Source organism: Centruroides sculpturatus, unplaced genomic scaffold (genome assembly GCF_000671375.1).
Source record: "Centruroides sculpturatus isolate CEXI.00-Female unplaced genomic scaffold, Cexi_2.0 scaffold88, whole genome shotgun sequence".
Taxonomy (NCBI): Eukaryota; Metazoa; Arthropoda; class Arachnida; order Scorpiones; family Buthidae; genus Centruroides; species Centruroides sculpturatus.
Window position 1 is genome coordinate 1,003,034 of NW_019384431.1, and position 26,260 is coordinate 1,029,293.

At 26.6% G+C, this 26,260-nt stretch overlaps 2 protein-coding genes across 4 annotated transcripts in view; one reads left to right on the plus strand and one right to left on the minus strand.

Annotated features, from left to right (window-relative positions):
• The window catches only part of LOC111619738 (suppressor of lurcher protein 1-like), a 115,825-nt gene extending 114,635 nt beyond the window's left edge, over window positions 1–1,190 (plus strand). Inside the window, exon 17 of the transcript XR_002755810.1 lies at window positions 684–1,190. The gene's annotated coding sequence lies outside the window, so the exon portion shown is untranslated. The remainder of the gene's footprint in view (window positions 1–683) is intronic.
• Window positions 1,191–2,023: 833 nt separating this feature from the next.
• The window catches only part of LOC111619740 (protein GDAP2 homolog), an 84,093-nt gene continuing 59,856 nt past the window's right edge, over window positions 2,024–26,260 (minus strand). For all 3 annotated transcript variants that reach the window (XM_023361549.1, XM_023361550.1, XM_023361551.1), the window contains exons 10-11: window positions 20,407–20,550; window positions 2,024–2,353 (exon numbers count right to left, since the gene is read on the minus strand). In XM_023361549.1, the coding sequence (XP_023217317.1) occupies window positions 2,297–2,353; window positions 20,407–20,550 (201 nt within the window). In that variant the 3' untranslated portion in view covers window positions 2,024–2,296. The remainder of the gene's footprint in view (window positions 2,354–20,406; window positions 20,551–26,260) is intronic.

The following is a 26,260-nucleotide window of genomic DNA, read 5'->3' on the forward strand; positions in this document are numbered from 1 at the left end:
ATTTCTGAAATGTTTTAGTTTTAAAAAGTTTCCTTCAATTAAGCTTCATGAAACCAAAACATATGGGAAGCGATCTGTCAGATTCTCTCAATGAGAAGTTTTACAACCACATTGTAATAAAAAGACACATTAGAATGGAATTTTCGTAATGCACATATGGTTGGAGTTTTATAGCATATTTTCCTTAATATAATTAAGAATTAGAATAATGGTGGCATTGGCTAACAACTGAAATATTTAACATGAATATAATCTTAAATACATAATGATACAATTTATAAAAATGTGATTTGAATAAATTATCTTTTATTAATTAATAATCACATGATAATTAAATTTACCATTATAATTACAAAAACTTGGTATTTGTTCCTTGTAATTTTCATTTATAATAATGTCTAATTTAATATACTTTAAAAGAAAATATATTTTTAGATAATGAATTAAAAAAAATCAAATCTTCAAGATAAAAAACTACAGCAGCAGTTTTAAAATTTATAAATATGCTTATACATCACTTGCTATCAGAATTAATCTATAAAATTGATGGATTTGATTTTTGAATTTTATTGACTTTTTGCTGTAATTTTCTTAGTAAATTTTTATATGCATTAATATTTTTCATTCTATAATAAAATTAGTTTTTAATTACATATAAATAAAATTTCTATATTATTATTTAGGAAACATACAAAATGAAACTGCCTTAATACAGAAAATAGTTTTAACACCTTTTAATCTTTCACCATCTACAATTTTATATGTATTATGAAACAGTATTTTTGTTTTATTACATTATGGACATAATTTATCTATAAGGATATGTATCTAAATACAATTTCTATATATAAACTAACTATTGTAAATGTATTGATTTTACTTACTGTTTAAAAATAATTTACAGTTACATAACTGATGGGAATAAATGGAAAGTAACAAAAAAAAAATTTTTTATTGAAAATATAAAAAAGCATTACTTCATAAATATCAGTAATTTGTGGGTAAATTTATTAACCAATGTTTCAGAAATTTAAGTGTATGTATATGTGTGTATGTATATATATATGCCAAGTTTCACACTGAGGACATTTATGACAACCACCTTCAAATTTAACATGTAATTGTTGTAGAAATTTTAGTGATTACAAGACTAAAAATTTTTAGTGCTATTTATGAATTAATTTAATCTCATTTACCTATCTATTATAATAAAGATTAATTTTAAGCAATGTTAAATCTAAAAAATATGTATAAAAACGTTAAGTTGTTCTCATAAGGTAATTAACAAATCAATGGAATTAATAATTTAAATTTTTAATATTAAGATTTTGTATTTTATTTTATTTTTACCTTGAAATCATCACACAGTTTTAAGTATCCAATTATATTAATGATTATTATTGTATTACTAAATGTTAATGTAAGTTTTAAGAAGAAATATGATTAAATTTTTATGATTAAATTAAAAATTACAAAAATTATCAAAATATTGTAAGTGTAAATTTTAATAATAAATTAAAAATAACTGTAGAGTAAAATGAATGTTTTTTAGTTAATACTTTTAATTATTATTAAAATAAGAATTATGAGATTTTGTATTTTATTTTTTTTTATAAACTATTTTTTTATATAAATGTTTATTCACATTTATGATACAAAAATATATTGAATCTATAAAATTTCAGCAGAAACATTCAAAATTTTTACAAAATTTAAATCTTATTATATTAGATGCATTTAATTACTTGATGGAATGACTGACTTTTTATCATCATTGTAGTAATTAATCTTCAGCTGATTAAAACACAATTCAGCAACCTTAATAATCCATTTATTATTGCATTTTTTTCCAACAACTGATAAATATTTTTTTAAAAATTAATAATAATATTAATAATGGACAAAAATACAATCCTCATTCCAATTTTATCATTAAATTTTAAAGCAATTAGTAATTGCTGAATTAATATTTTACATTTAATATACATTGCAGTTTGAAAAAGTAACAAATATAGCTCCTATAAAAGCACACAAATTATTGTACGTTTATTTACCTCTTCTCTTTGTACAGTTAATCCAAAATGCTTTACAAGCCCTTACAAAGCATAGAAAAAAGCCCTTGTAGGACAAGCCTTTATATAATGATTTTGCTCATTGCAATTATTTACAATATAAAAATAATCAACAAGATTCAATTTGATCAATCGATGCAAAATTTTCCAGAAAACTAATTGATTTGGTCCCTCTGAAATTTCCATAATAGCACAGAGGAGTTTTATACAAAGTTAAATTTGTTCTATAAACTGTCAGTTCCATATGACGTATTTGGTTGACAATATCCTACTCCATTGACCTAAAAGTTTATTTAACATAGAAATAAAACTATTATTTAATAATCAACAAGCATAAAAAGTTTTAAAAATAAATTCTAAGTAGTTTATAATAAATTTTTTTTTACCATATTAAGTAACTTCAATTTTTTAATAATTAAAATTTAATAAAAAAAATTTTTAGTAACTATTTATTTTGGTAAATAATTTCAAGAAAATTTGCTTAAAAATCTTGTAAAACTTATAATTTTAAAGTGATTCAATAATTTCTAATCAATTCAAAAACTACAACATAAATCTAAATTGCTGCATATAAACCAAATATGCTGTCAGACCAAATATCCAGCTTCCAGAAATCTGGAATTACCAAATCTAGAATTTAGAATTAAGTTATTTTTGAAACTGGCTGGCTTTGAATTTGACAGGCTCTAGTACAGCTGTAGTTTGCTGCACAACACCAGTCCCAGCTTATATATATGTAGCCTGTGTCCAGAAAATCAGACCTCTTCCAGTTCCAAGTTTGCCAGATATTTTCTCCAGTACTGCATATTTCAATCATATATACAATATATTTGTTTCTCATTGAATTTAATTACATTAATTATGGGCTAAAATATCAATTAAATGATTGTTAATATTCTATTTAATTCTAATTCTATTGGATAATGTTATATTTTAAATTTTCAATAGAAAAAGATCTGTAGAATCAGTTCTTCCTTAATGCAAATCTTCACAATAAAAATTTTAGAATCATCATTTTGATTCTAAAACTAAGTGGTTGTATGTATATCTTAATTAAATTATCACAAAACAGAGCAAAAAACACTATGCTCATCTACTAGTACTCAAATACCAACATTTTTTTTTTTCATTTCATAGAAGTGTTATAACAAGGATTCACCATTATAAAAAAAAAATCACATGATTAGTTACAGAAACTAAAACTCATTGATTTTAATATGTGATTTATTTCTATGGAATTCAAAGTTTGTTACAAAAAACAATTTTTATTTTCACTGGTTATTCAAGTTTTATTTTCACTGGTTTTTCTGGTATAAGTTATATACCAGAAAAATTATCTATCTCATAAATAATAATATATTTGGTTGAAGAATAAGTTTCTGGAATTTTCTAACCTCTTTAAAATACAGGGTGGACCAAAAAGAATATACGTATTTCAAACTGATATATTTAATAAACTGTAAGACATACAACTATGGAACTTGGGACACATATTTATGAAACTCTCTAGTTTAGATTACAGGTGTTCAATATGTCCTCCACCAGCGACACGAACGGTCCGGGCGGGAGTTCCGTCCGGGTGTCCGGGAACTGGGGTCCGGGCGAGAGTTCGGTCCGGGCTTCATAACAAACCTGTGTCTCAAAACACGCCAAACTGTTGTTTTAGGTAGCTGCAATTTCCGACTGGCATGACGTCTTGATTTTGAAGGGCTACGTTGGTAAGCAGCTTGAATCCGTGAGACATTTTCTTCAGATACACGAGGTCGGCCAAAACTCTTTCCTTTACATACACAACCTGTGTCAACAAACTGACGGTACCATCTGCGAATGTTCCATCCATTCGGAGGATCAATTTCGTACCTCAACCGGAAACGTCTTTGCACTGTAATCACGGAATTACACTTTGCAAGCTCAAGAATACAAAAGCTTTTGTGCTGTGGCGTAGCCATTTTACAACAACTGTGAATACGTCATTGTAACCAAGCACAACTGACATCTGGGGACAAACTAGACGATGCACTCGTTCCTCCGATACCCGCAGCACACCGCTACTATCGATAGTTTAATAATTATATCAGTTTGAAATACGTATATTCTTTTTGGTCCACCCTGTTTTCAAAATTGTTCTCCAACAGATGGCATCTAAAAGTTTCTTGTAAGGTATGTAAATGAAGGTGCATAATTATAACTGAAAAAATGTGTGTGTGGAATGACACCAAGTTTAAATATGTCAAGTTGCTAACACTTTCTCATAACCAAATTCACATATTTGTGTTTTATGATTATCAATTTTGTTTAAAAGCAGCTGAATCTTACCACCATATGGTACAATTATTTGGCAAGATTGTAAACTTTGGATATGACTATCAGTCCAGTAAATTTAAAGCTGGGCAATATGAAATCAAAGATAAAGCATGTTCAGGAAGGCCTTTCATCCTATTGAATGATGAGTTGCAGCAGTTAGTGGATGCCAATCCACACCTGTTCACATGAGAAACAAGCAAGTTATTTGATTGTGACCAGACCAGTCCACCATAATTTGTCCACAGATGAGTATCCTGTGCTTTCTTCATGACAATGCAAGATCATATATGTCAAGGTTAATCCAACAAGAGCTGCTTGATCTCCACTGGGAGGTTCTCCCTCACCCACAGAACCACAATTTCCAATCCATCTTTTCCACTCTAAGCAACACTTAACCTTTTCCAGCCCAAAAATTAAAGGTGTTTAAGTTAATAAATTATTATCATTAGAAAGTTACATTTTTGCTTAAGTTTTATACATCTGTGTATATACTATTATAGAAAAATATCTATCCTCTTTATTCTTGCAAAATCAAAACAGTTTCCCAATCATTTATTGATTCAACAGTTATTTCCTGAAAAACATCATATTGAAAATGATGCAACTACACTCACTGCCAAAAGTTAAGCACGGAGCAGAAAATGTTCATGTCCAGAAAGCAATCTGCATTTGACAGGCTGCAATTCACTGCAGAGGTAGGTGGAAGCATGCAAATATGTTACGTTACTATCAATCAAGGTTACGTGTCACGAAATATGCAAAACAGGCAGTCGTATAANAAGTAATTTTATCTTGGAGTAATAAATAATGTAATAATAATAAAGTTTATTATTAAAAATTTCTTTTAAAACAGAATTAAATTTATGAAAAATAATACATTAAGATCAAAATATGAAAGATATAAATATCTTACAGATTAAAATTGATTATTTTTTTACTTAACACTATCTACTTAAGATATTAAAGACATTTATTATAAATGTCAAATGATATGCTTCTAAATGTAATAATTTCTTCCACTTTCTCATTATCTTTGTCTGTTTTATTTGTCTGCACAGATATCATATCAGGGGGAATTGAAAATTGATATCAAAACTTATTATTAAAGAGTATTATATATGAATTATATAAAATTTGAAAAATAGTTGAATATTTTTTTTTATTTAAAGTTTTAATAGCAAAATGTAAGAATAAGTACAGATGACAAAATTATTATTTTATTTATAACAGCTGGGATATATATATGTATCACTGTGCTTATAATTATTTTATAATGGAGATATTTTATCAGGTAATATTTAATATTTGAAAATATGTCAAATTTTGCACATTTAAATATTTGATTTATAATTTGAAAATTAAGATTAATAAAATATTTGTGATAAATAATAGAACAGTGTCATATATTCTATTGCTTATTGATTTAATCAAGAAAACAACATATGAATCATGGTGATTTCTGTGCAACTTGAAAAACTATTATAACAAAAGTTGCCAAATAATGCAGTGACTTTAATAGATAATCAATACAATCACAATTATTTATCTTAACACCTTGTTTAATTACTCAAATATTCTACTGTTTAAGTTATGACAAAATCATATTCTAAATTTTATTTTGTGATTATGTCCCAGATAATTTTACTTTGGACAGTTTTTTACAAATACTTTAATACTCAGTATAAGATGGAATATTAGCATTTTTAAAATAAAACTTTATACAAAACATAGATTCTATCAAATATAGCTAGAAATTGTCTGTTACATATATAAATAAATATGTACAGTATTGTATATATAATAATAATAATAGATATTATTAATCTGAAAATTATTTGATTTGATATTAGAGACATTTAGTTATTACATATTGTTACATATGGAGTTTTATAGATCTGGATATGATAAATATGTTTGTTAACATTTAATATAAAATATATATCTTAAAGTAAATTTGTTTTAAAATTGTTATCAGAGTTTTAGCAACATATTTGAACAACCATATGTTTCAGTTACACAATAACTAAAAATATAATTTCTTTCAATATTTGGGTTGTCTTAATGTAACATGTTTTTTTATGTGCTTTTTAATGGATTTATAGAAACAGTTTGATAGATACTTTTATTGCAAATGAAATTTTTATCATGTATATTTTTTTTCTTACAAAGCATTCCTTGTTAAATGGCCTATTGTGAAAGTTGTCATGTGATATATCAACAATTAAAGTATTTTAGATATACAGTATTTCTGATTATCAGTAAAAGAACATGTTTGAGATCTGAAAAACATGTATAGTAAGGAATCTTTTTATATCAATCAAAAGAGAAAAGTTTAGAAGTTTGCCTAATTTAATTGATATACTATAAAGTCAATTTTGGCATTGTTTTATATTTTAACAATTGTTAGAAATATTTAAATGCCAGTATTATTGGTAATTTAATATAGAATCAATTTGTTTGAAATTGCTGATTGTTAAAAATTTTGCAGGTTCATTCTTTTAAATAATCTGCCTGTAATTTAAAATGTCTTAATGATTAATTTTTTTAACCTTTTTTTTTACAGAATATAAAATAATATTTTGTAAAAAGCATTAATTGTTTTGAATTCACAAGAGAGATTTAAAATAAATATTTACTAATATTTATTTTAATATATAAAAAAATATAATATTAAAAATGTAAAGCAATATAAAAAAACATTAATTTAATAAAAAAAAATATTTATTTTAAATCTCTCTTGTGAATTCAAAACAATTAATGCTTTTTACAAAATATTATTTTATATTCTGTAAAAAAAAAGGTTAAAAAAATTAATCATTAAGTCATTTTAAATTACAGGCAGATTATTTAAAAGAATGAACCTGCAAAATTTTTAACAATCAGCAATTTCAAACAAATTGATTCTATATTAAATTACCAATAATACTGGCATTTAAATATTTCTAACAATTGTTAAAATATAAAACAATGCCAAAATTGACTTTATAGTATATCAATTAAATTAGGCAAACTTCTAAACTTTTCTCTTTTGATTGATATAAAAAGATTCCTTACTATACATGTTTTTCAGATCTCAAACATGTTCTTTTACTGATAATCAGAAATACTGTATATCTAAAATACTTTAATTGTTGATATATCACATGACAACTTTCACAATAGGCCATTTAACAAGGAATGCTTTGTAAGAAAAAAAATATACATGATAAAAATTTCATTTGCAATAAAAGTATCTATCAAACTGTTTCTATAAATCCATTAAAAAGCACATAAAAAAACATGTTACATTAAGACAACCCAAATATTGAAAGAAATTATATTTTTAGTTATTGTGTAACTGAAACATATGGTTGTTCAAATATGTTGCTAAAACTCTGATAACAATTTTAAAACAAATTTACTTTAAGATATATATTTTATATTAAATGTTAACAAACATATTTATCATATCCAGATCTATAAAACTCCATATGTAACAATATGTAATAACTAAATGTCTCTAATATCAAATCAAATAATTTTCAGATTAATAATATCTATTATTATTATTATATATACAATACTGTACATATTTATTTATATATGTAACAGACAATTTCTAGCTATATTTGATAGAATCTATGTTTTGTATAAAGTTTTATTTTAAAAATGCTAATATTCCATCTTATACTGAGTATTAAAGTATTTGTAAAAAACTGTCCAAAGTAAAATTATCTGGGACATAATCACAAAATAAAATTTAGAATATGATTTTGTCATAACTTAAACAGTAGAATATTTGAGTAATTAAACAAGGTGTTAAGATAAATAATTGTGATTGTATTGATTATCTATTAAAGTCACTGCATTATTTGGCAACTTTTGTTATAATAGTTTTTCAAGTTGCACAGAAATCACCATGATTCATATGTTGTTTTCTTGATTAAATCAATAAGCAATAGAATATATGACACTGTTCTATTATTTATCACAAATATTTTATTAATCTTAATTTTCAAATTATAAATCAAATATTTAAATGTGCAAAATTTGACATATTTTCAAATATTAAATATTACCTGATAAAATATCTCCATTATAAAATAATTATAAGCACAGTGATACATATATATATCCCAGCTGTTATAAATAAAATAATAATTTTGAGAAAGACTGAAATCCACAATACCATTAGATCAGTATTTCTCAACAGGGGTGATATCGCCCCCATGTGGGCATTTTTCCATGTTGAGGGTGCGATTTGTAACAATTTATATTTTGGGGGCAAAAAACAATTTTCTGGGTGATATAGTAAAACATTATATTAAGAATAATTTGATATTTTATTCGTTATATCGTACAATAATTAAACAAACAGCATTATACNTTAATATCTTAAGTAGATAGTGTTAAGTAAAAAAATAATCAATTTTAATCTGTAAGATATTTATATCTTTCATATTTTGATCTTAATGTATTATTTTTCATAAATTTAATTCTGTTTTAAAAGAAATTTTTAATAATAAACTTTATTATTATTACATTATTTATTACTCCAAGATAAAATTACTTAAACATAAAATATTGTTAAAATGTACCTATAAAAAAATTTAAATCTTATATGTATATATGAAAGAATATCAATATCTTCAACAATGTATTAGTATTACATCCATTTTTATATAATTTTTAATAGTAATAAATTTTATTTATAATGTATTGTTAAAATAAACTGCTGCAAAATTTCTATTTAATATCTAAATATTCTTGAAAAGTATAAGCAAGTTTAACCAGTAACTATCAAGGCCATTTTCAAATGTTTCAACATAAATTATAAAACTGAAAATTTCATATTAATGAAAACATTAAACATCTTTCGATTTTCAGAAATAACATATAAAACATTTTGAAAATGAAGTACTTCAAAGTAACAGAAAGTTTGCAGACAAATTTAATAATAAAAATGTTTTCTTTTCATATTTCTAAAGTAGAAAATCAAATTTTATTTGTGTTTAACTATTATTAATATAAATAAATAGATATATTAAAAAATTAAATTAAAATCTTCAAATATTTCCAATTAATAAATTTTTTAAGCCAGATTATAGTCATTTCTTTTAGAAAATAAATTTAATTTCAGATATTTTAAATAATAATAATAAAATATAATGAAAAAATTTAATATAGATTATTACCTAAATTTAATATTTGATTTTTATTAACTAAATTAAATTATTTTTTAAGTTTATTACACTAAAATCTTGCAAATAACTAGAGATTTAAATTAAATATAAGATCTTCACTACTTTTAATTCAGAAACATTACAAATTCATAACTAAATCAACAAAAATGTAATTAAAAAACTTTGTTCTGGTTCATAGATAACTACACAAGCAATTACTTAAAATTATGAAATAGTTTTTTTAATAACAAACTGTAAAAAAAAAAACAGTGACCATACCAATATATATTTTATCAAGAAATTAACAAGAAAAAAAAATTAAAAACATATCATTTCATCTCTATAACAGACATCTTCAGACAATCTATTGAATAGAATCTATAGATTGTCTGAATTGTTTCATTGAAATAAACAAATTAAAGATAGATTTACTGATTTACTTAATTTCAAATATAACTTATTCTATTTTTCAAACAAAATTAAAAGTAACTATTATTCAAGATGATAAAAGATAAAGTTGAAGCACATATGCTGTTTTGTTGCATCTGTGTGTGCGTGCACTTACTTTATATATGAATAAATATAAATATATATTTATTCATATATATTTATATTTAAATGTATACATTATTTGCTATTTTGTTTTTTTAGTGATTCTGATCAAAAGTCTCTATAGGCACAAAGGCAAAAATAGACAATTTTTGAGTTATTAAGAGTACAAGATGCAAAAATGGTACTTTGCACATGTTGTAAATCCCTAAATGTATTTTGTTCGAAAGAAAACATATTTTAAATAAAAAGATTTAGGACTTTGGACTTTGCAATGCAACACATGCACAACTTACACAGTTTTTGCATCTAAACATTCAATCAGTGGTGTGCGGTGACATTTGATGATAGGGAAGTTGCACTAGTCCTGGTAAAATCATTGGAAGTGTTTATATAATATTTTGGTGTGTAGCCTCCCCCAGCTAAGCTGTGTGAGGTTAGTGCTCTGTAAAGTGCATTTACAAATGCATATACTCGGCTGCTTTACATCATTCAAATATTTTGGTCATGGAAGCTCTCCTGTATTCGAAAATACAACGTTTCCATTGGGAATATGCATATACGAATTTATATTCGAATATACAATAGCAATCTTATCATTGTTTTTCACATGTATAGAAATTTGTAATAAGATACATAATGCAGTTATAATAAAATATTAATTTTAATTAATTCAAAGTACGTTAAAATATGTATTTATACTTTAGAAAATACAAGGAAAGTGGTGCTTCCACAGCTTCCATGGACGGCATACCTCTGCATTCAATAACTCAAAATCCATTCATTTTTCGACTCTGCCTACAGAGTCTTTTGATCCTATGGACCTATGGAGACTTTTGATCAGGACCACTAGAACTACTACAAAACATCAAAGATTTAGCCAAAGAATCCATTTCCTGTAAGGTGTAAGCAGGTTCTTTTATTGATTTGAATACATCCTTTCATCATACAAGTAGATAATTGATTTATGAGGTCAACACCTGTAAAGAGCTTACAGAGCAAAGTTTACTATATACAATAAAAAAAATATCTATTATTTAGAAATATCTCTACTTTTTTTTTTTAAATTTCAGAAATATTTAATATTTAACTTTATAAACATCAATTCAAATCAATAAAATTTGTTACTTTATAGTTACATTATTTCACAACATGTCTAATTACAGTAGTGTGTTAAAAATCTGAATCATCATCATCAAAAAAGGGATATTAATTAACCCCTTCAATGGTAACTCTATTATTATTGTTCTTTTGGCCTATGTTCTTTGACCTGCATTGTTGATGTTCTAATGTTCATTCAGAATTTGTAGCTTTTAACTTTGACTAGCATATTTTTTTGTTTAAATGTAGTGATTCTGTAAATTATATTTTTAATTTTTGTAAGTACTTGTACATTCATTGTAAAATACTGGATTGAACTTAGAAATTTAAACTTGAATTACAGTGTATTTGGAGTTTACAATACCTAAAATGCTAATTTACACATATACAGGTATACCTCGCCTTACGTCAGTAATTGGTTCCAGGAAAACGACGTAAGTCGAATTTACCTGTCTCCGAATCTACTTATCACTAGGAAAGCATTTTAAATAATATATGGTTAATAAAAATCTATTTTAAGCTTACAAACAAATAAATTTTAGTTTTTAATATAGTACAAAAAAAGTAATCTAAATTTACGAATGCGTGTACTGTAAATACAGTACATACTTGTATATATTTTAATATGATTTTATGTGCTTTAAACGTTTATCTAGTGATATTACGACTTCAATATTTGTGGCGGACAGACGTAAAGTCGAATAAAATGACTTAAACTTGATTTTTATTTTTCCATATACTTTTTTAACAAGCGACGTATAATCGGGAACGACATAACTCGAAACCGACGTAAGTCGAGGTATGCCTGTATTTGAAAATCCTGATGGGGTCCAGTCCCAATTAGTCTGGATTTTTGACACTTCACATTATTATAAAACTCCACTTATATATATATATATAAGTTTGCAAGAAGAATGGCACATTTCAAAAAAAAAAAAAATAATAATAATAATAATTTGAGATACCTGCAAAAATTAATTCTAAACCCAAAAATTTTTTTATGTGGAAGTATATCACTTCTGTACTATTCATACTCACCAGTATGTATACCAGTGAGTATGAATAGTACAGAACAAGTGTCAATGTTCTTATTGGGCAAATGTCTCCAGTGGTTTTATGTAAATGATACATCAGTTATTGAAACTATGATATGGGAATATTCAACAATTTTTAGTAATAATGTCACATTTTACATTAAACTAGTGTTTCCATAAATCTTTTTACTAAAATAAGGTTCAATTTGATTAATGTCAGTATTACAGACAATATACTATATTAGTTATCTATTATTGTTGTATAGGAAAATGTTTCAATTAAAGTTGCATCCATACAGTGTCACTAAAATAACATTTGAAGACACTTTCAATTTAAAAATTTGAATAGGCAATTGAGATTTCATTTAAGAAAAGACACTAATAATTATGTGGTCTAAGTGGCCAATATAAAAGTAATCAAAATTCAAAAGTGTTCCTCTCAGTCAATATTTTATGAAACTGCAACAGAGAGTAAATATTCAAGATAGTGATACAGAATAGCAAAACATGTTCAATGTCCTTTCTTCTTGTGAGTTAAAGAAAGCATTTTCTGTTAAATCTAGAATATCTGACAATAAGCAAAAGAATTTGCTCAATTGAAAGAAAAATATTCCTAATTATTATTCTGCTTCTTCTTGAAAGCTTAACAATGACTTACTTTTTCTCTTTATAATAATTTCACTTAACTGCTAACCAAATCAGAATAGTTGTTATTTCATGAATTAAAATATGTATTTTTATCAATTTGTTTTCTTACTTGCATAAGATGGATAATATAAATTATGGTAAGTATGGAATATTCTATTAGACTGATAGTTGTCATACTCTCATTCTATCTGATATTTTCTATTATTTACCAAGAACAATGCTGCAAGTAAAAATAGAGATTTTTTGACCATTTTATAATAGTAATCAATAGAAATAAACAAGATTTTATTACAATCTGAAGGAACTCCAACAATATTCACTAAGAAGGTAAAAGAAAACAGATCATTTTTATTCCACAATAATGAAGTAATTAAGAATTGTTGGCAAAAACTTTTTAAATTAAATTTCTGAAAAAATGTACTTTGAGTTATGCCGTTATCTTGAGAACTGGCAATATACAGAGTATCCAAAAGTTACTGTGCAGTGAGAAATTTGTAATGGCATTAAAGTTATACGTAGGGAATTGTATATGAGACCTGTAAGTTATATGTCCCACATTTCCATTTTGAAAGTAGATGGCATTACTGCTTGCTTGTGAAAGTTCTGGTTTTTGGACTATAGTTTTTCTAAGACTTCTTTGCTGATCACAATCTGCCATGGAATCTAGCATGCTATGTCTCTGGACATCACTCCTTATATTTTGGGGCCTCTGGGCATTTTCAGCATTCTTTTATAGGAGAAACTGTCATATCATATGTAAAACTTAACTTTTATTAAAACTTTACTTAGACCTTTTCTACTGTACACTAACTTTTCAGATACCATGTATAAACAACTTTGCCTGTTTGAAATGACATTCTCTAGGCATTACAATGAAGCTCAGAAAAAGGCAAACAATATGTGATCCTTAGTTTGCAGATATTGTGATCCACACAATATCTGCAAATAAAGAATTGAAATCCAAAATATTTTCGCTCACATTGTTTATATGACAGTTTCAGAAAATCATGTAAATTTTTTTTTCTAATTGATTTCTTATTTAAATATGTTAATCTTGCAGTTTTGTTAACTATAACAGGCAATCTTCTATATAAATAAAATGGTAGTGGTCAAAATGTTTGTTGCCACATCACAGGAAAACAAATGAATGTATTTTAACCAAACTTCATATTTTGAATCTGTTGGTCAGCGGCGGCCTTATCCATTGTGAGGCCCTGGGCGGCAGATCTTTGCGAGGCCCTGGGCGGCAGAACTTTGCGAGGCCCTTGTCCTTTGTGCAAAGTATGTGAATTGAAATAGTAGGCACTTATAAAAAGTTTTAAATATCAACTTTTTTCTACTTGGTTGTTGCGCGAGGCCCCTCCAAGAGCAAGGCCCCGGGCGATTGCCCTGCTCGCCACCCCCTAAGGCCGCCACTGCTGTTGGTTCAGGAAAGGTTTATAGATACACATTATCTCGAAATCTACATTAATTAAATTAAACTGTAAGGGATTTATATATGCCTATTTGTCTTTCTTCACGAGATGGTGACCCATGAATAGTGTTGCCACTGGGCCGGTTTTCACCTGGACAAACCAGTTTTTAAATTCATGGTCTGGATTAATTATTAATTTGTCCAGTTTTCTTAGAAATTGTGAAATTATGGTGAAACAAAATAAATTTATTAAAATTTTTAAGACGAAATAATAAAAGTAGCTTTTATAAGCAGCTAAGAGCAACAAAAATATGCTTTTTAAGGTAGTAATATGTAAGGAAGATCAAAATGCTCATTGGGATTCAGTCAGCATTGTTATTTATGCTGACTGAATCCCAATGAACAAACATAGCGGCCATTTTAACCAGCCATGAAATAAGTATCTCCTGTCAACGGCAGGTAACACGGCTAGTTAATTATAAAGAATAATGATTTGAAATCAAATAATATATAAGTTTTAGTGAAAATATTTGTATATCATCATCATCTAAATTGCAAAATCTTACAATCAGTCTCTAATTTCTTTCAAAGCAATATAATTTAATACTAAGATTTCATATTTTGATTATGACAATGACTAGTTTAGAATCAATGAACAATGTCACAACTTGTCTCACAACCTGTTATTTAATGTTTGATATATATTTTAGATATATTAAAACTATATTTTTTGTTTGCATTTATATTTCTTTATATTGTATGTGTATGAATAATTGTGTATGCAATAAATAAATATATAATGTAAAGAAGCAAATTGTTTATAACTAGTTACATAAACCATAAAATATTTCTAAAAATAATTGATTAATTTTAAAAATAAAATGTTTTTATGAATTTATCTTCCAGAGAGTTTAAAGCCAAACAAATATCAAAACTACCAATTTTCAGAAAGTTACCAGGTTTTTATAACACCATAAAATAAATATTTAACAAATATAATAAAATGTAAGTAAACAACTATCTCTTAATATCTTCAATAATTAAATAATTTAAAATCAATTGCTATTAAGAAATTTTCTAAAATAATAATTTTGAGAAAGACTGAAATCCACAATACCATTAGATCAGTATTTCTCAACAGGGGTGATATCGCCCCCATGTGGGCATTTTTCCATGTTGAGGGTGCGATTTGTAACAATTTATATTTTGGGGGCAAAAAACAATTTTCTGGGTGATATAGTAAAACATTATATTAAGAATAATTTGATTTTGATATTTTATTCGTTATATCGTACAATAATTAAACAAACAACATTATACTAGTCACTAGTCTGTTCAATGCAGTACGAATTTGGCGTTAGCCTTGGCCCTCAACATCAGAATTTTGAAGTGAAGGGGACGATACTACGTAACGGTTTCATTGAAGGGGGCGATACTATGTTGAAGGGGGTGACGATTCGTTAGAGGTTGAGAAACACTGCATTAGATGAATAGCCATATTACTTTTAACATTCAAAGTGGGAAAAGATAATATATGGATATATTATTATTTGTATACTACAAACTAATCAACAACTAAGTTAGATTATCTACAATATATTAGTATATATCCATGTTCATGAAAAATGTACACAATGTTTCTCACAATGTATTGGCCAAACAAAAATTTTGAAAAGAAAATCCAATTGCTTTGTAATTTATTGAAACTAATTCTTTTGGTATGTATGTTGTACAATACTACTGTATGTAATTTTCAGCATTGTAATATGATTACAAAGAAAAGTCAAAACTGAGATGGTGCTATATTTTCAATAGAAGAATCAAAGTTTAGATCTCTATCAGTGTAAAAAATGGTTATTGATTCATCTAACCAAAAATTTGCACAAAATACAGCACTTCATTCAGCAGATAAACTGTGCACAGAAAATACTGTCTTTCTACAAAGAAGTGGAGTTTGACTGTGATGTAAGCAAAAGCACTGAAATTTTGCTTCTACTTCAAAACACCTATGAAAACTTATGAATGGTGAGACAGAGTATAGTGAGCCTATTCTATGACTTGCAGCATATTTTATGGTTTATGACATTATCGAAAGGCATTCTCTAAATAAATCTTAAATAAAATACACCAATACGTAGGGGGACCCAAAAAAACGGATTTTTGTATAAAAACTTTATTAACTTTTTTACAAAATTTCTTTAGTCACTCTCCATTAGATGCAATGCACTTGTGAAGTCTTTTTCCCCACTGTTTGAAGCATCTCTGGAACTCTTCAACCTTGATATTGTCCAGTGCCTTTAGGGAAGCTGTTTTTACCACCTCCATATCATCAAAACACTTCCCTTTTAGATTTTTCTTCATTCTCAGAAACAGAAAAAAGTCGCACAGGGCTAGGTCTGGTGAATACAGAGGGTGGGGAATGACAGGCCATCCCCAAGAGGCCAAATAGTGGGTCGCTCGTAAGGCCGTGTACACGGGGGCATTGTTGTAATGAAGGAACCAGTCACCTGCTCGCCAAAGTTCCAGGCGTTTCCTTCACATATCCTCTCGCAGATGTCTTAATACTTTCTTGGTGGATTTTTTCAACGTTTTCAATGTTTTCATCATTTCAAGATGTTGAAGGATGCCCAGAACTTCGCAGGCGGAACAAAATAACAGTAAGAGAAACACAACACTATGCTCAAGCTTAAACCTACAAACTAACACTGTTTGCACAGCTGTTTCATGAAGGTCTCTACTAACCCCATGTAATGGAAAACTCTCTACTATGTCTACAAATGACAGTGCACTTTCAGTTCAGTTTTTTTTTTTTTTGGATCCCCCTCGTAGACATCTGTGAAGAACTGAAGAACTCATTAACATTGCTTTGTTATTTATTGTTCAAGAAGAGTTATGAGTTACTATCAATGAACTTGCCAATATAATGAATGTCTTCCAAGAGAGTGTCCATACAATTCTGCATAACCATTTGCATGCGAAATGCATTTGCTCTCTATGGATTCTCCAGCTTTTGACACCTGAACAGAAGCACATTCAGATGGAATTCTGCCAAAAGTTACAATGTCTGATGACTGATATGGACAATACATTTCTGCAATCACTATAATCTGAAGTCAATTTTCATCACTGGTGAAGAAACTTGGCAACATTATTTTGATCCTGAAAGCAAACACCAGCACAGTATGGAAATTACCTTCATCTACTTCAAAGAAGGCAAGAGTTGCTCCACAAGCTAGCAAGATAATCATTACCACCTTCATTGAATGCCAAGGAATAGTTTAACATTATATTGTGCTATCATATACAACAGTCATTACACAGTAACCTGATCACATATAATCACATCCATAGGAAATGTCACAATCTCCATGCCAATGGTTGATAATACACTATGACAATCTACCTGTACTGTACACATCCTCAATTTTCTAATATGATGACCAAGTTTTGACATGAACAATGTCTATGGATCACTTAGCAGATAGAGCATAATGCTTTAACTCTACAGAAAGTAGTTGTGTAAAGATAATTTAGGTGTCATTGGAAAGAGAATCAAAATTTTAATAATAATGTTTTTTCATTTTTCAAAAAACATGAATAGTTTTATAAATGTTGCAATTAAAGTTTATGTACTGTCCATAACATACTATACAATGTGGATGAGTCATCATGCAGTTATGAAAGAATGGCATGACATTGGGGTCACCAATTTTGAACAAACTCAGTGAGGTTATTTTGCACCCTCAATGACTAACATATGCCAAGCAGTAAGATACCCTACTTAAAATTAAATAAGAAAATTAAAGTTGAAAATTGCACAATCACTTAAAACCTTTAGCATTTCTATCATTTATAGAATGGCTGGTGGCTTGTTAATTTCATGACCAGGAGGTTGGTGTTTCAAATCTCATTAGATTAGCATCAATATGGTTTTTTTTTAAAACTGTAATCCTTTTACTATGATATGGTCAGTTGTCCTTTGAAAATGATCCAAACTGTTACCCTTCAAAATGATCCAAACTGCAGTCACTCAAGGTCACTCTACCTATTTTATTTTAAAAAATTCCCCAAAAATCAAATTTTTATCATAGAGATAAGGTAATAAATATATGTGATTTTTTTTATGTAGTTTTCATCACAATAGTGTATAATCATTCAGAGTAAAAATGACTTTAAAAAATGTTAAATTATGATCTAAATTTTTGATGTTATAAATGACTTTACTTTGATAAAAACTAAACTTCTTCAATTTTGTTATTTGTTTTTGGCATCAAGCCAGCACAAAAGAGAATATTGTTTTGAACATGATATAAGATTTATGCATATTTATCTATATTTTTTTTGTGAACAATATCACTTTATTTAAACAGTCCACATATACTAGTTTTCTGTCTTTCTTCAATAAACTCTCTTAGGTTAGTAGGACATTTCATTTTAGACAGTAATCAACTTTAGAAAGCAAGCGAAAAATACCAAAACTATAAAACAATAAAACACACTACAAAAAGAAAATAAGTAAATCAAATAAAACTACTAAAACAAAAAATAAAAAAAATAATATACAGTGTATATATATATATTTAGCTTATAGGCAATAAGCAGTAAATACCAAAATTGTAAAACAATAAAATGAATACAGAAAAAAAAAATTGACTAATGCATGTGTTTCCTTTGTTTGAAAAAAAAAATAAAATTAACACAAAAAATTAGATATATATAACTTTACAGGCAGTGACTAGCAATAAAATTAAAATGTAGAGAATTTTTTATTAAAATTTAAAATTAAACATTTTTCAAAATGGCAAAATATTGTCATTTCGTGTGTTTCAGCTGAAACTAAACAGACAAAATATTGTTACATCGTCATAAAAGAGATAATTTTCATTCGTTCCTTGTATTTGTAATTTATTATATTTATTTAAAAATTATTTTTGAATATTCATGTATATATGGGATTTGTACATAATATTTATTTACAATTTATTTGGGAAGATAAGATATAAACTTATCTTTATCCAAGACCAATTTTGGTAATAAAAATGTCTTTTTTATTAACATTATTCAATCTGTTTGCTCTTTGGAAACATAATTTTGTGAATGATAATTATCATAGAAGCATGTGAAACAACAAACATTTCTGCAGTGTGTGCATTAAAAAAAATGCAGAATTTTTACAATAAGACAACAATGACTTGTATATGTCATGGGAAAAACAAACTTTATTAACATTAAAAAAACGCTTCTCTCTCCAACTAATTTAGAGGAGAATCATGTGTATTGTATCACATTTGAAAATATTGGAGCACTTAGTGTTTTCTCTTATCACCTTTGCAACTTCTGAAATTGATGAACAACACTTGGCTGCAATTAGATCTTTAAAAGCACCCTTTATACATAATTTTGCAATATTGTCATACAGTGATTCTTCTGCAGAACAAATTTCTATGCTGTTGATGTTAGTGTGAGATATTGAAGCCATCTTTTCCATTCTTCAGCAAACAAAGATGCAATTATAGACATATTTAGGTTAAATAATGACTTTATTGCCAGAATAAGTACATACTGTTCATGAATATACAGAAAATGTTTTGTTTTTAAATAAATATTGTTAGGTAGCATTTGTTAATTGATTTTGATGTTGATTTGTTACATGAAATGAGTGATTTATTGTTTTACTAACCTGTTTATTATTATAAAGTTCCTCTCTCTGACAATATAATAAATACAAAAATACCAAGAATGAAGTAAAAATTGTAGTTTTAGAAAACAAAAAATTTAGTGATTCTGCAATTTTCAATTTTAATTTGTGTATTTAATTTTGAGTAGTGTGCCTTACTACTTGGCACCTGTATTTTTGAGTAGAAAATATGAAAATACATTCTTAGTTATTATAAGTAGCAAACATATCATGAGAAAATTTTCTTGCATATGCTGTATATATCAACATATAAAAACAACTAATAGATTACTTATGCTATAGAAGCAAATAATAATAATAATAATCATAAAATCCAGCAGTTTGGTTAATATTTGACTTAAAGCATAATTGTGCTTGTACTTTTAAATATTAAATTATTTAATATAAAAAATATTTGTAACTTATTCAAGAAGAAATGACTTACTCTAAAATCATAATCCATAATAAAACTTGGTATCTCAAGCTGATTAGGTGGAATTAGATAATACAAATATTCTACACCACCTAAGGACTGGACTTTATTTTTGATACTGGAAGCAGTAAATGTAGTAAACCACCATGTTAATATCTACAGAATAAAAATAAATTTTATTATGAGTAAAAAAGTTTGGCATTCAATTGTTTGAAAATTTTTGATGTAATCAAAATCACAATTTAAAATAAAAACTGTTAAACTATCATAGAATGTAAAAATAATTAATGTTAACATTTAATCAATTCTATATACTGTATGTACTTAATTACCCTACATTACCATTTTTGCATCAGTAGAAAATGAAAATAGTAATAAGTTGTTTTGAAATTAAAATGAATATCAATAACTATGCAATACTTGAAACTGGATTTAAATACAAATAACAACATGATACCAGTAATATCCAGCAAATAATATACTTTATTAAATAACAACAAAAAACAAAAATTGTCAAAAATGTTTGTTTTTTTATTATTTATTTGTGTTTATTATTTGCTGGATATTACAGGTATCATTTTGTTATTTGTATGTAAAATGAATAGGTACATTTATTTCCATTTTAATATCATTTGCTTTGAGATTTAATTTTTATGAATAAATTCATAAATAAAAATTATGATTTAAATTGTATCCTCTATCTTTCATTTACGAAATTTAAGTAACAAATAGTTTCAAATAACTTCAATTTTAAACAGCAAATGTTTAATTCTTTACTTTGTCTTAACTAAAAGTGCCCGAGGTTAAAACATACAAGTTAACCAAAAAAGAGATGAAAGCATGAATTTTTATCTAACGAAGATTTCAAATCATTTTACTTTGTTTTTGTCATATGGACTCAACTGTGGGCAATCACCGAGTGAACGTCTAAAATTATCGTCCGAATTCGACTGTGGTTTTTCGGTCACCGTTCGATTAATCTTGGTTTATTTGATATCGTTCGATTCAGGAAAACACTAGCTACCTGTGAGTACCATTAATTTTAAAACTTGGCTTCAATTTTTGGTGTTATTTCCGTCCGATCATTTTGGCCTTTGCCGTCCCCCACTGGGGCCCCCTTATGATCTTCACTGGATTTAAAGACTGTTTAGTGAAGCACAGCCTTTCTGTATCATAACCCGTAAGTTTCATTTATATCTGTCTAGTATTAACTGGAAATTACGGCAGGATAGGTTATCCGGTAGANAATTTGTGATCTTACTTTTGACAAAGCCTAACACTTCTACATTTAAAATTTTGAAGCTCAAGAGTTACATTATAGTTTTAAATAAATTATAGTGTAAAAAAGTTATTTTCAAATGCTTTGGATCCAAGATAAATTTTTTTTTAATGTGTTTGGTTTTAAGGAGGAATGAGAGCTGTTATAAGCTTGAATGGATTAATGACATATTTTTTTAATGTATAATGTGACTTGTCATTGCTGAAGATGTTCTCCACATTATACCAAAAAGTATTTTAGCTGTGCATAGTTGATAATTGTTGAAAAATGAATAGTCTATTTTCTAAGAATTTTTCACTCTTCATAAACTCAAAAGCAAAGTGAATGTTATCATACCACCAATAAACTTAAGATATATGAATTACAACTGGTATCCTAAAGATCACACTTGAACGAAGTGATCACTGTAATTAATTGCTATTATTAATTAATTAATGATTAATTATTAAGAAATTAGGTACTAGAGGTAAGCACTAGGTGCTATCTCGTATTAAATTTAATAATCAAAATATTTACTAATTAATTTAATATATTCTGGAAGAAAATAATTGATCCCACTAATTTAGAATATTGTAAATTAATTAGTAAACATTATTAAATTTAATACATGTGATCTTGTGATTAAACAAGTGTGATCTAATATATAAACATCACTAAGCCCAATGAATTAATAATAAGCATTAGGTGCTATGTAACACTTACCTCTAGTACCGAATTACTTAATAGTTAATCATTAATAATAGCACTTAATTAGCCACATTAATTACAGTAATCATTTGGTTTATTATTAATTCATTAATCTTAGTGATGTTTATACAAGATCACACTTGTTTTCATATTCCATACCTTACATTTTTAAACTATTCAATGCTACTCCAATCTTTCAATTAAAACCTGAATTTGATCATTGTCAAAATTTTAATGCTTATGGTTCACTGTTTTCCAAAACTATCCTGATAAAACCTTGCAAATGATTTAACAAGTTTGAAGTGATATCAAGAAGCTTCATTTTTGGTTGATTGGAGTTGAAGTTTGTGGCACAAGGACCTAGGCAGGCAAAGAATGCCAGGTCTTTTAGGTCTTAATATGTATGTTCTAGAATTCTGTATATAAGTTTATTGCCTTCAGATATGCCATTATAGGTTGAATTTGTCTGTTGTAATCTAGTATATTCCATAAAGCTTAGTCATCTGAAGATATATGTTGTTGAAGGTATCATTCTCTGGCTGTTTTATACTGAGGGCACTTTATTAATACATGTCAGATAGTAAGTAGGGTTTGGCATGTTGAGCACATCAGTTGGGTATCCTTTGTTAATAGGTAGTTGTGTGTTAATCTTGTATATCCAGTTCTCAGACAGGCAAGTACTATTTCTTCTTTCCGGTTTTCCTGGTGGCTGGTTGTCTATTTTATTAACTCTGGTTAGTGTATAGTTTATTGTTGAGTTGTTTGTTCCAGTCCTCTTGCCATTTTGCCATTTGTTGTATTGTACTGTTAATACAGCTGTATAAGTCTTTATAGTATGGTCTGAAAGTTCGTGCTTGGTTTCTGTTGTCTTGTTTTGCAAGTTTGTCTGTGGTTTCATTTCCTGAAGTCCAGTATGTCCAGTCAGTCAGTATAAGGCTATTGTATTTTCTGCATGTTGGAGTAAGCTTCATTTTTACATAAATTCTTATATATATATATATATAATGGGTATTATTACATGTATATACAGGGTGTTTCAAAACTCATGGACAAAAATTTAAGGGTTGATAGAAAACATCTAATTTTCACCATACAATGCATAGGCAGAGAGCAAGTGGTAGCTAGGAGGTATCCAAAGAGCAACTGCCTAAAGCAGAAAGCCTTATGATACCTTCCAGTAACTGAGGAGTAAATTAGTTCAGCATTAGTTTTATCTAATGGCAAAAATAAAAGATGAAGACATTTTCATTTCACAACCAGTGCTACTACAGAATATATAACACACAAAATTGGAATTATTAGTGTCTAACTTGATTTTAGCACGTATCTTACAAATGATACATCTCTCTATCCATAAACAAATACCATATTCAAACTTCTCAGCAATAGAACCAAAACAGGAAGACTACTGGAAATGTGTGTATAATGAAATCTGCTTATCAGAAAAAAATTAATGTCACATCTTGTACATGCTCTGATAACCCATAATTATAAAGACTTTATTGCAGCTATGGAATATTGCATTGACTATTTGTAAGAGTGAAAATATGCTTTCCTTTATATAATTTCTTATATTAATTAATCTTAATCTTAAAATGTCTAATTAACAAACTATTAATAATTTATCCCCTGAAATTCACTAATTAGGACTTTCCTTAAAAAATCCATTGTTCTTAAATTAATATTTCTTAAATAAAATGTTGTTTTGTTCTTAACAATAATTGCCCATCTTCACTCATTACATAACAATCGATATAGATAATTTGTATGAGTTATATATACCATTTAAATTAAAAGATTAAATGTAACATAATGTAATATTTAAATATTATAATTGAATATGAATTTTAATTTAAACAACATTTATTTAAATGTAATTATCATAATTAATAATAAATAATTTATTCACTATTTCTTTAATTTTATACTGAAGTTAATGCAATATTTAATTAACTTATAATTCTATAATCCCATTATAAACTATTATAATAAAATTTTATAATTTAACTCACTCATCCAACCTTTTTCTCATATCCAAATAATCATAATTTTGTTCATAATTACTTTCCATAAACATATTTCTCATTTTTGATATTGTCTTAATAGTTTTCAATATTTTTAAACATAGTGTAATTTTTTATTATATCATCATCCATACAATCAGAATATTCACCCATTTCAAACTGCCGTTCTTCTTCCAATAAATATTGTTTTATAAAGTAGTTTCTAAACTGCCAGAAAGCATTTCAGCATTTTTTATTTATTACTTCATTTTGTTTCTATCAAGTTTATCTTAACCATATCCAAGTTTAATAAAGATTTATTTTTTCAGTCTAATATTACACTTATCTCTTTTTATACTGCTTACATACCTTTTTGTTGTTCGCTTTTTTCTTTTCCTTCATGATTCCTTTCTTAATTTTTAATTTCTATTTTAAAAATTTGTTCTCTTGTTTTGTAAAATTTAAGTTATATAGCACTGTATTTGCTACTGATCATAAACGATGAGAAGTAGCAAACACAGAGGAGAGTGACAGGCACAATCATATCATCTTGCAATTTTTTTAAATTTCAAACAAAAGTTTTATTATTTTTATCATCATTACATTTCAATTTAATTACATTTTTAAATTATAACTTTATATACTTTAAGTGAATATTAATTAAAGAAATATATATCTTTTATATTACACCAATTTATTATATATATATAATTTATTATATATATATATAATTCATTATATAACTCTTCATTACACCAATTTATATATATAACATCCCTGCAGTTTACTCCTAAATTTACCAGTGTCTGAATGACTTACAGAACTGCAATGTACTAACAATGCCAATTTCATCAATCTTTATTATATGCAATTTTCTCTTTAGAAAATTCCATATCAAAAAACATTCGTTAACTCAATTTAACAAGTTATTTTGTAAACAGTTCACTATTGTTGTATCTGATGCAAATGACCTATTAAAAATTTTGTTGTAGCTCCTTGATGTCAAACATTAAAACATATTTGGTTGATTCGTTGAACAAACACAATACAGCGGAACCAAAATCAAATTGTGTAAGTGCTTCAAATTATAAAAAATATAGAGAAATGTGTTTTAATCAATTTTATTAAAAACTAGAGTATAAGTAAAAATATGTAAATTAGTCATATTACAATTATATTAAATAATATGGAAAAATTTAACTTGATTTTAACTTGCTCTCTTATGTTATTAAAACAACAGTGAAGCAATCACCATTCAAGTTCAAAATTCTGTGTAAACAGTAAATATTTTCAACACACTCAATATACAACAGTTTTATATTAAACTTACCATAATCTGCTATCTTGATTTTAATTCAATGAGCTGAAACTTTAATGCTTAAAATTAGACTTTTAAAATAATGAAATGCTGACAAAACCTTAAAGTCTAACAAACTTTGATAAAATACTTTCAGCTGTTAGGCAAGTTTAAGACATTATTAAATTTTAAAGAAGGTTGATGAAACAGGCTAAAATTTAATGTTTTTACATAAAGAAGATTCTATATTACAATATATTCATAATGAGTGTTATAAATATGTATTGTAGAGTAGCCTTCTACTTTTATTCTTCACTATGTATGCATATAGTAAAGTTTATTTTTACTTAAAAAAATAAAACTTCTATATTTATTATTTACTTCTAATGTGTCAGTATTTGTTTAAATTCATTAAGCAACCAAATTTATTCATACAAAAGAAAATTTGGATAAAATATTTCTCTCTTGAAATGCAAATGAAGACGAATACTTCAGAAATATTTGGTGAATGGTTTTGGAAAGTTGTCTATCTATGGTTTATTAAATAATAACAATATGCCTTTATAATTAAAAAAAACTATATTAAAAGATAAAAGTTAT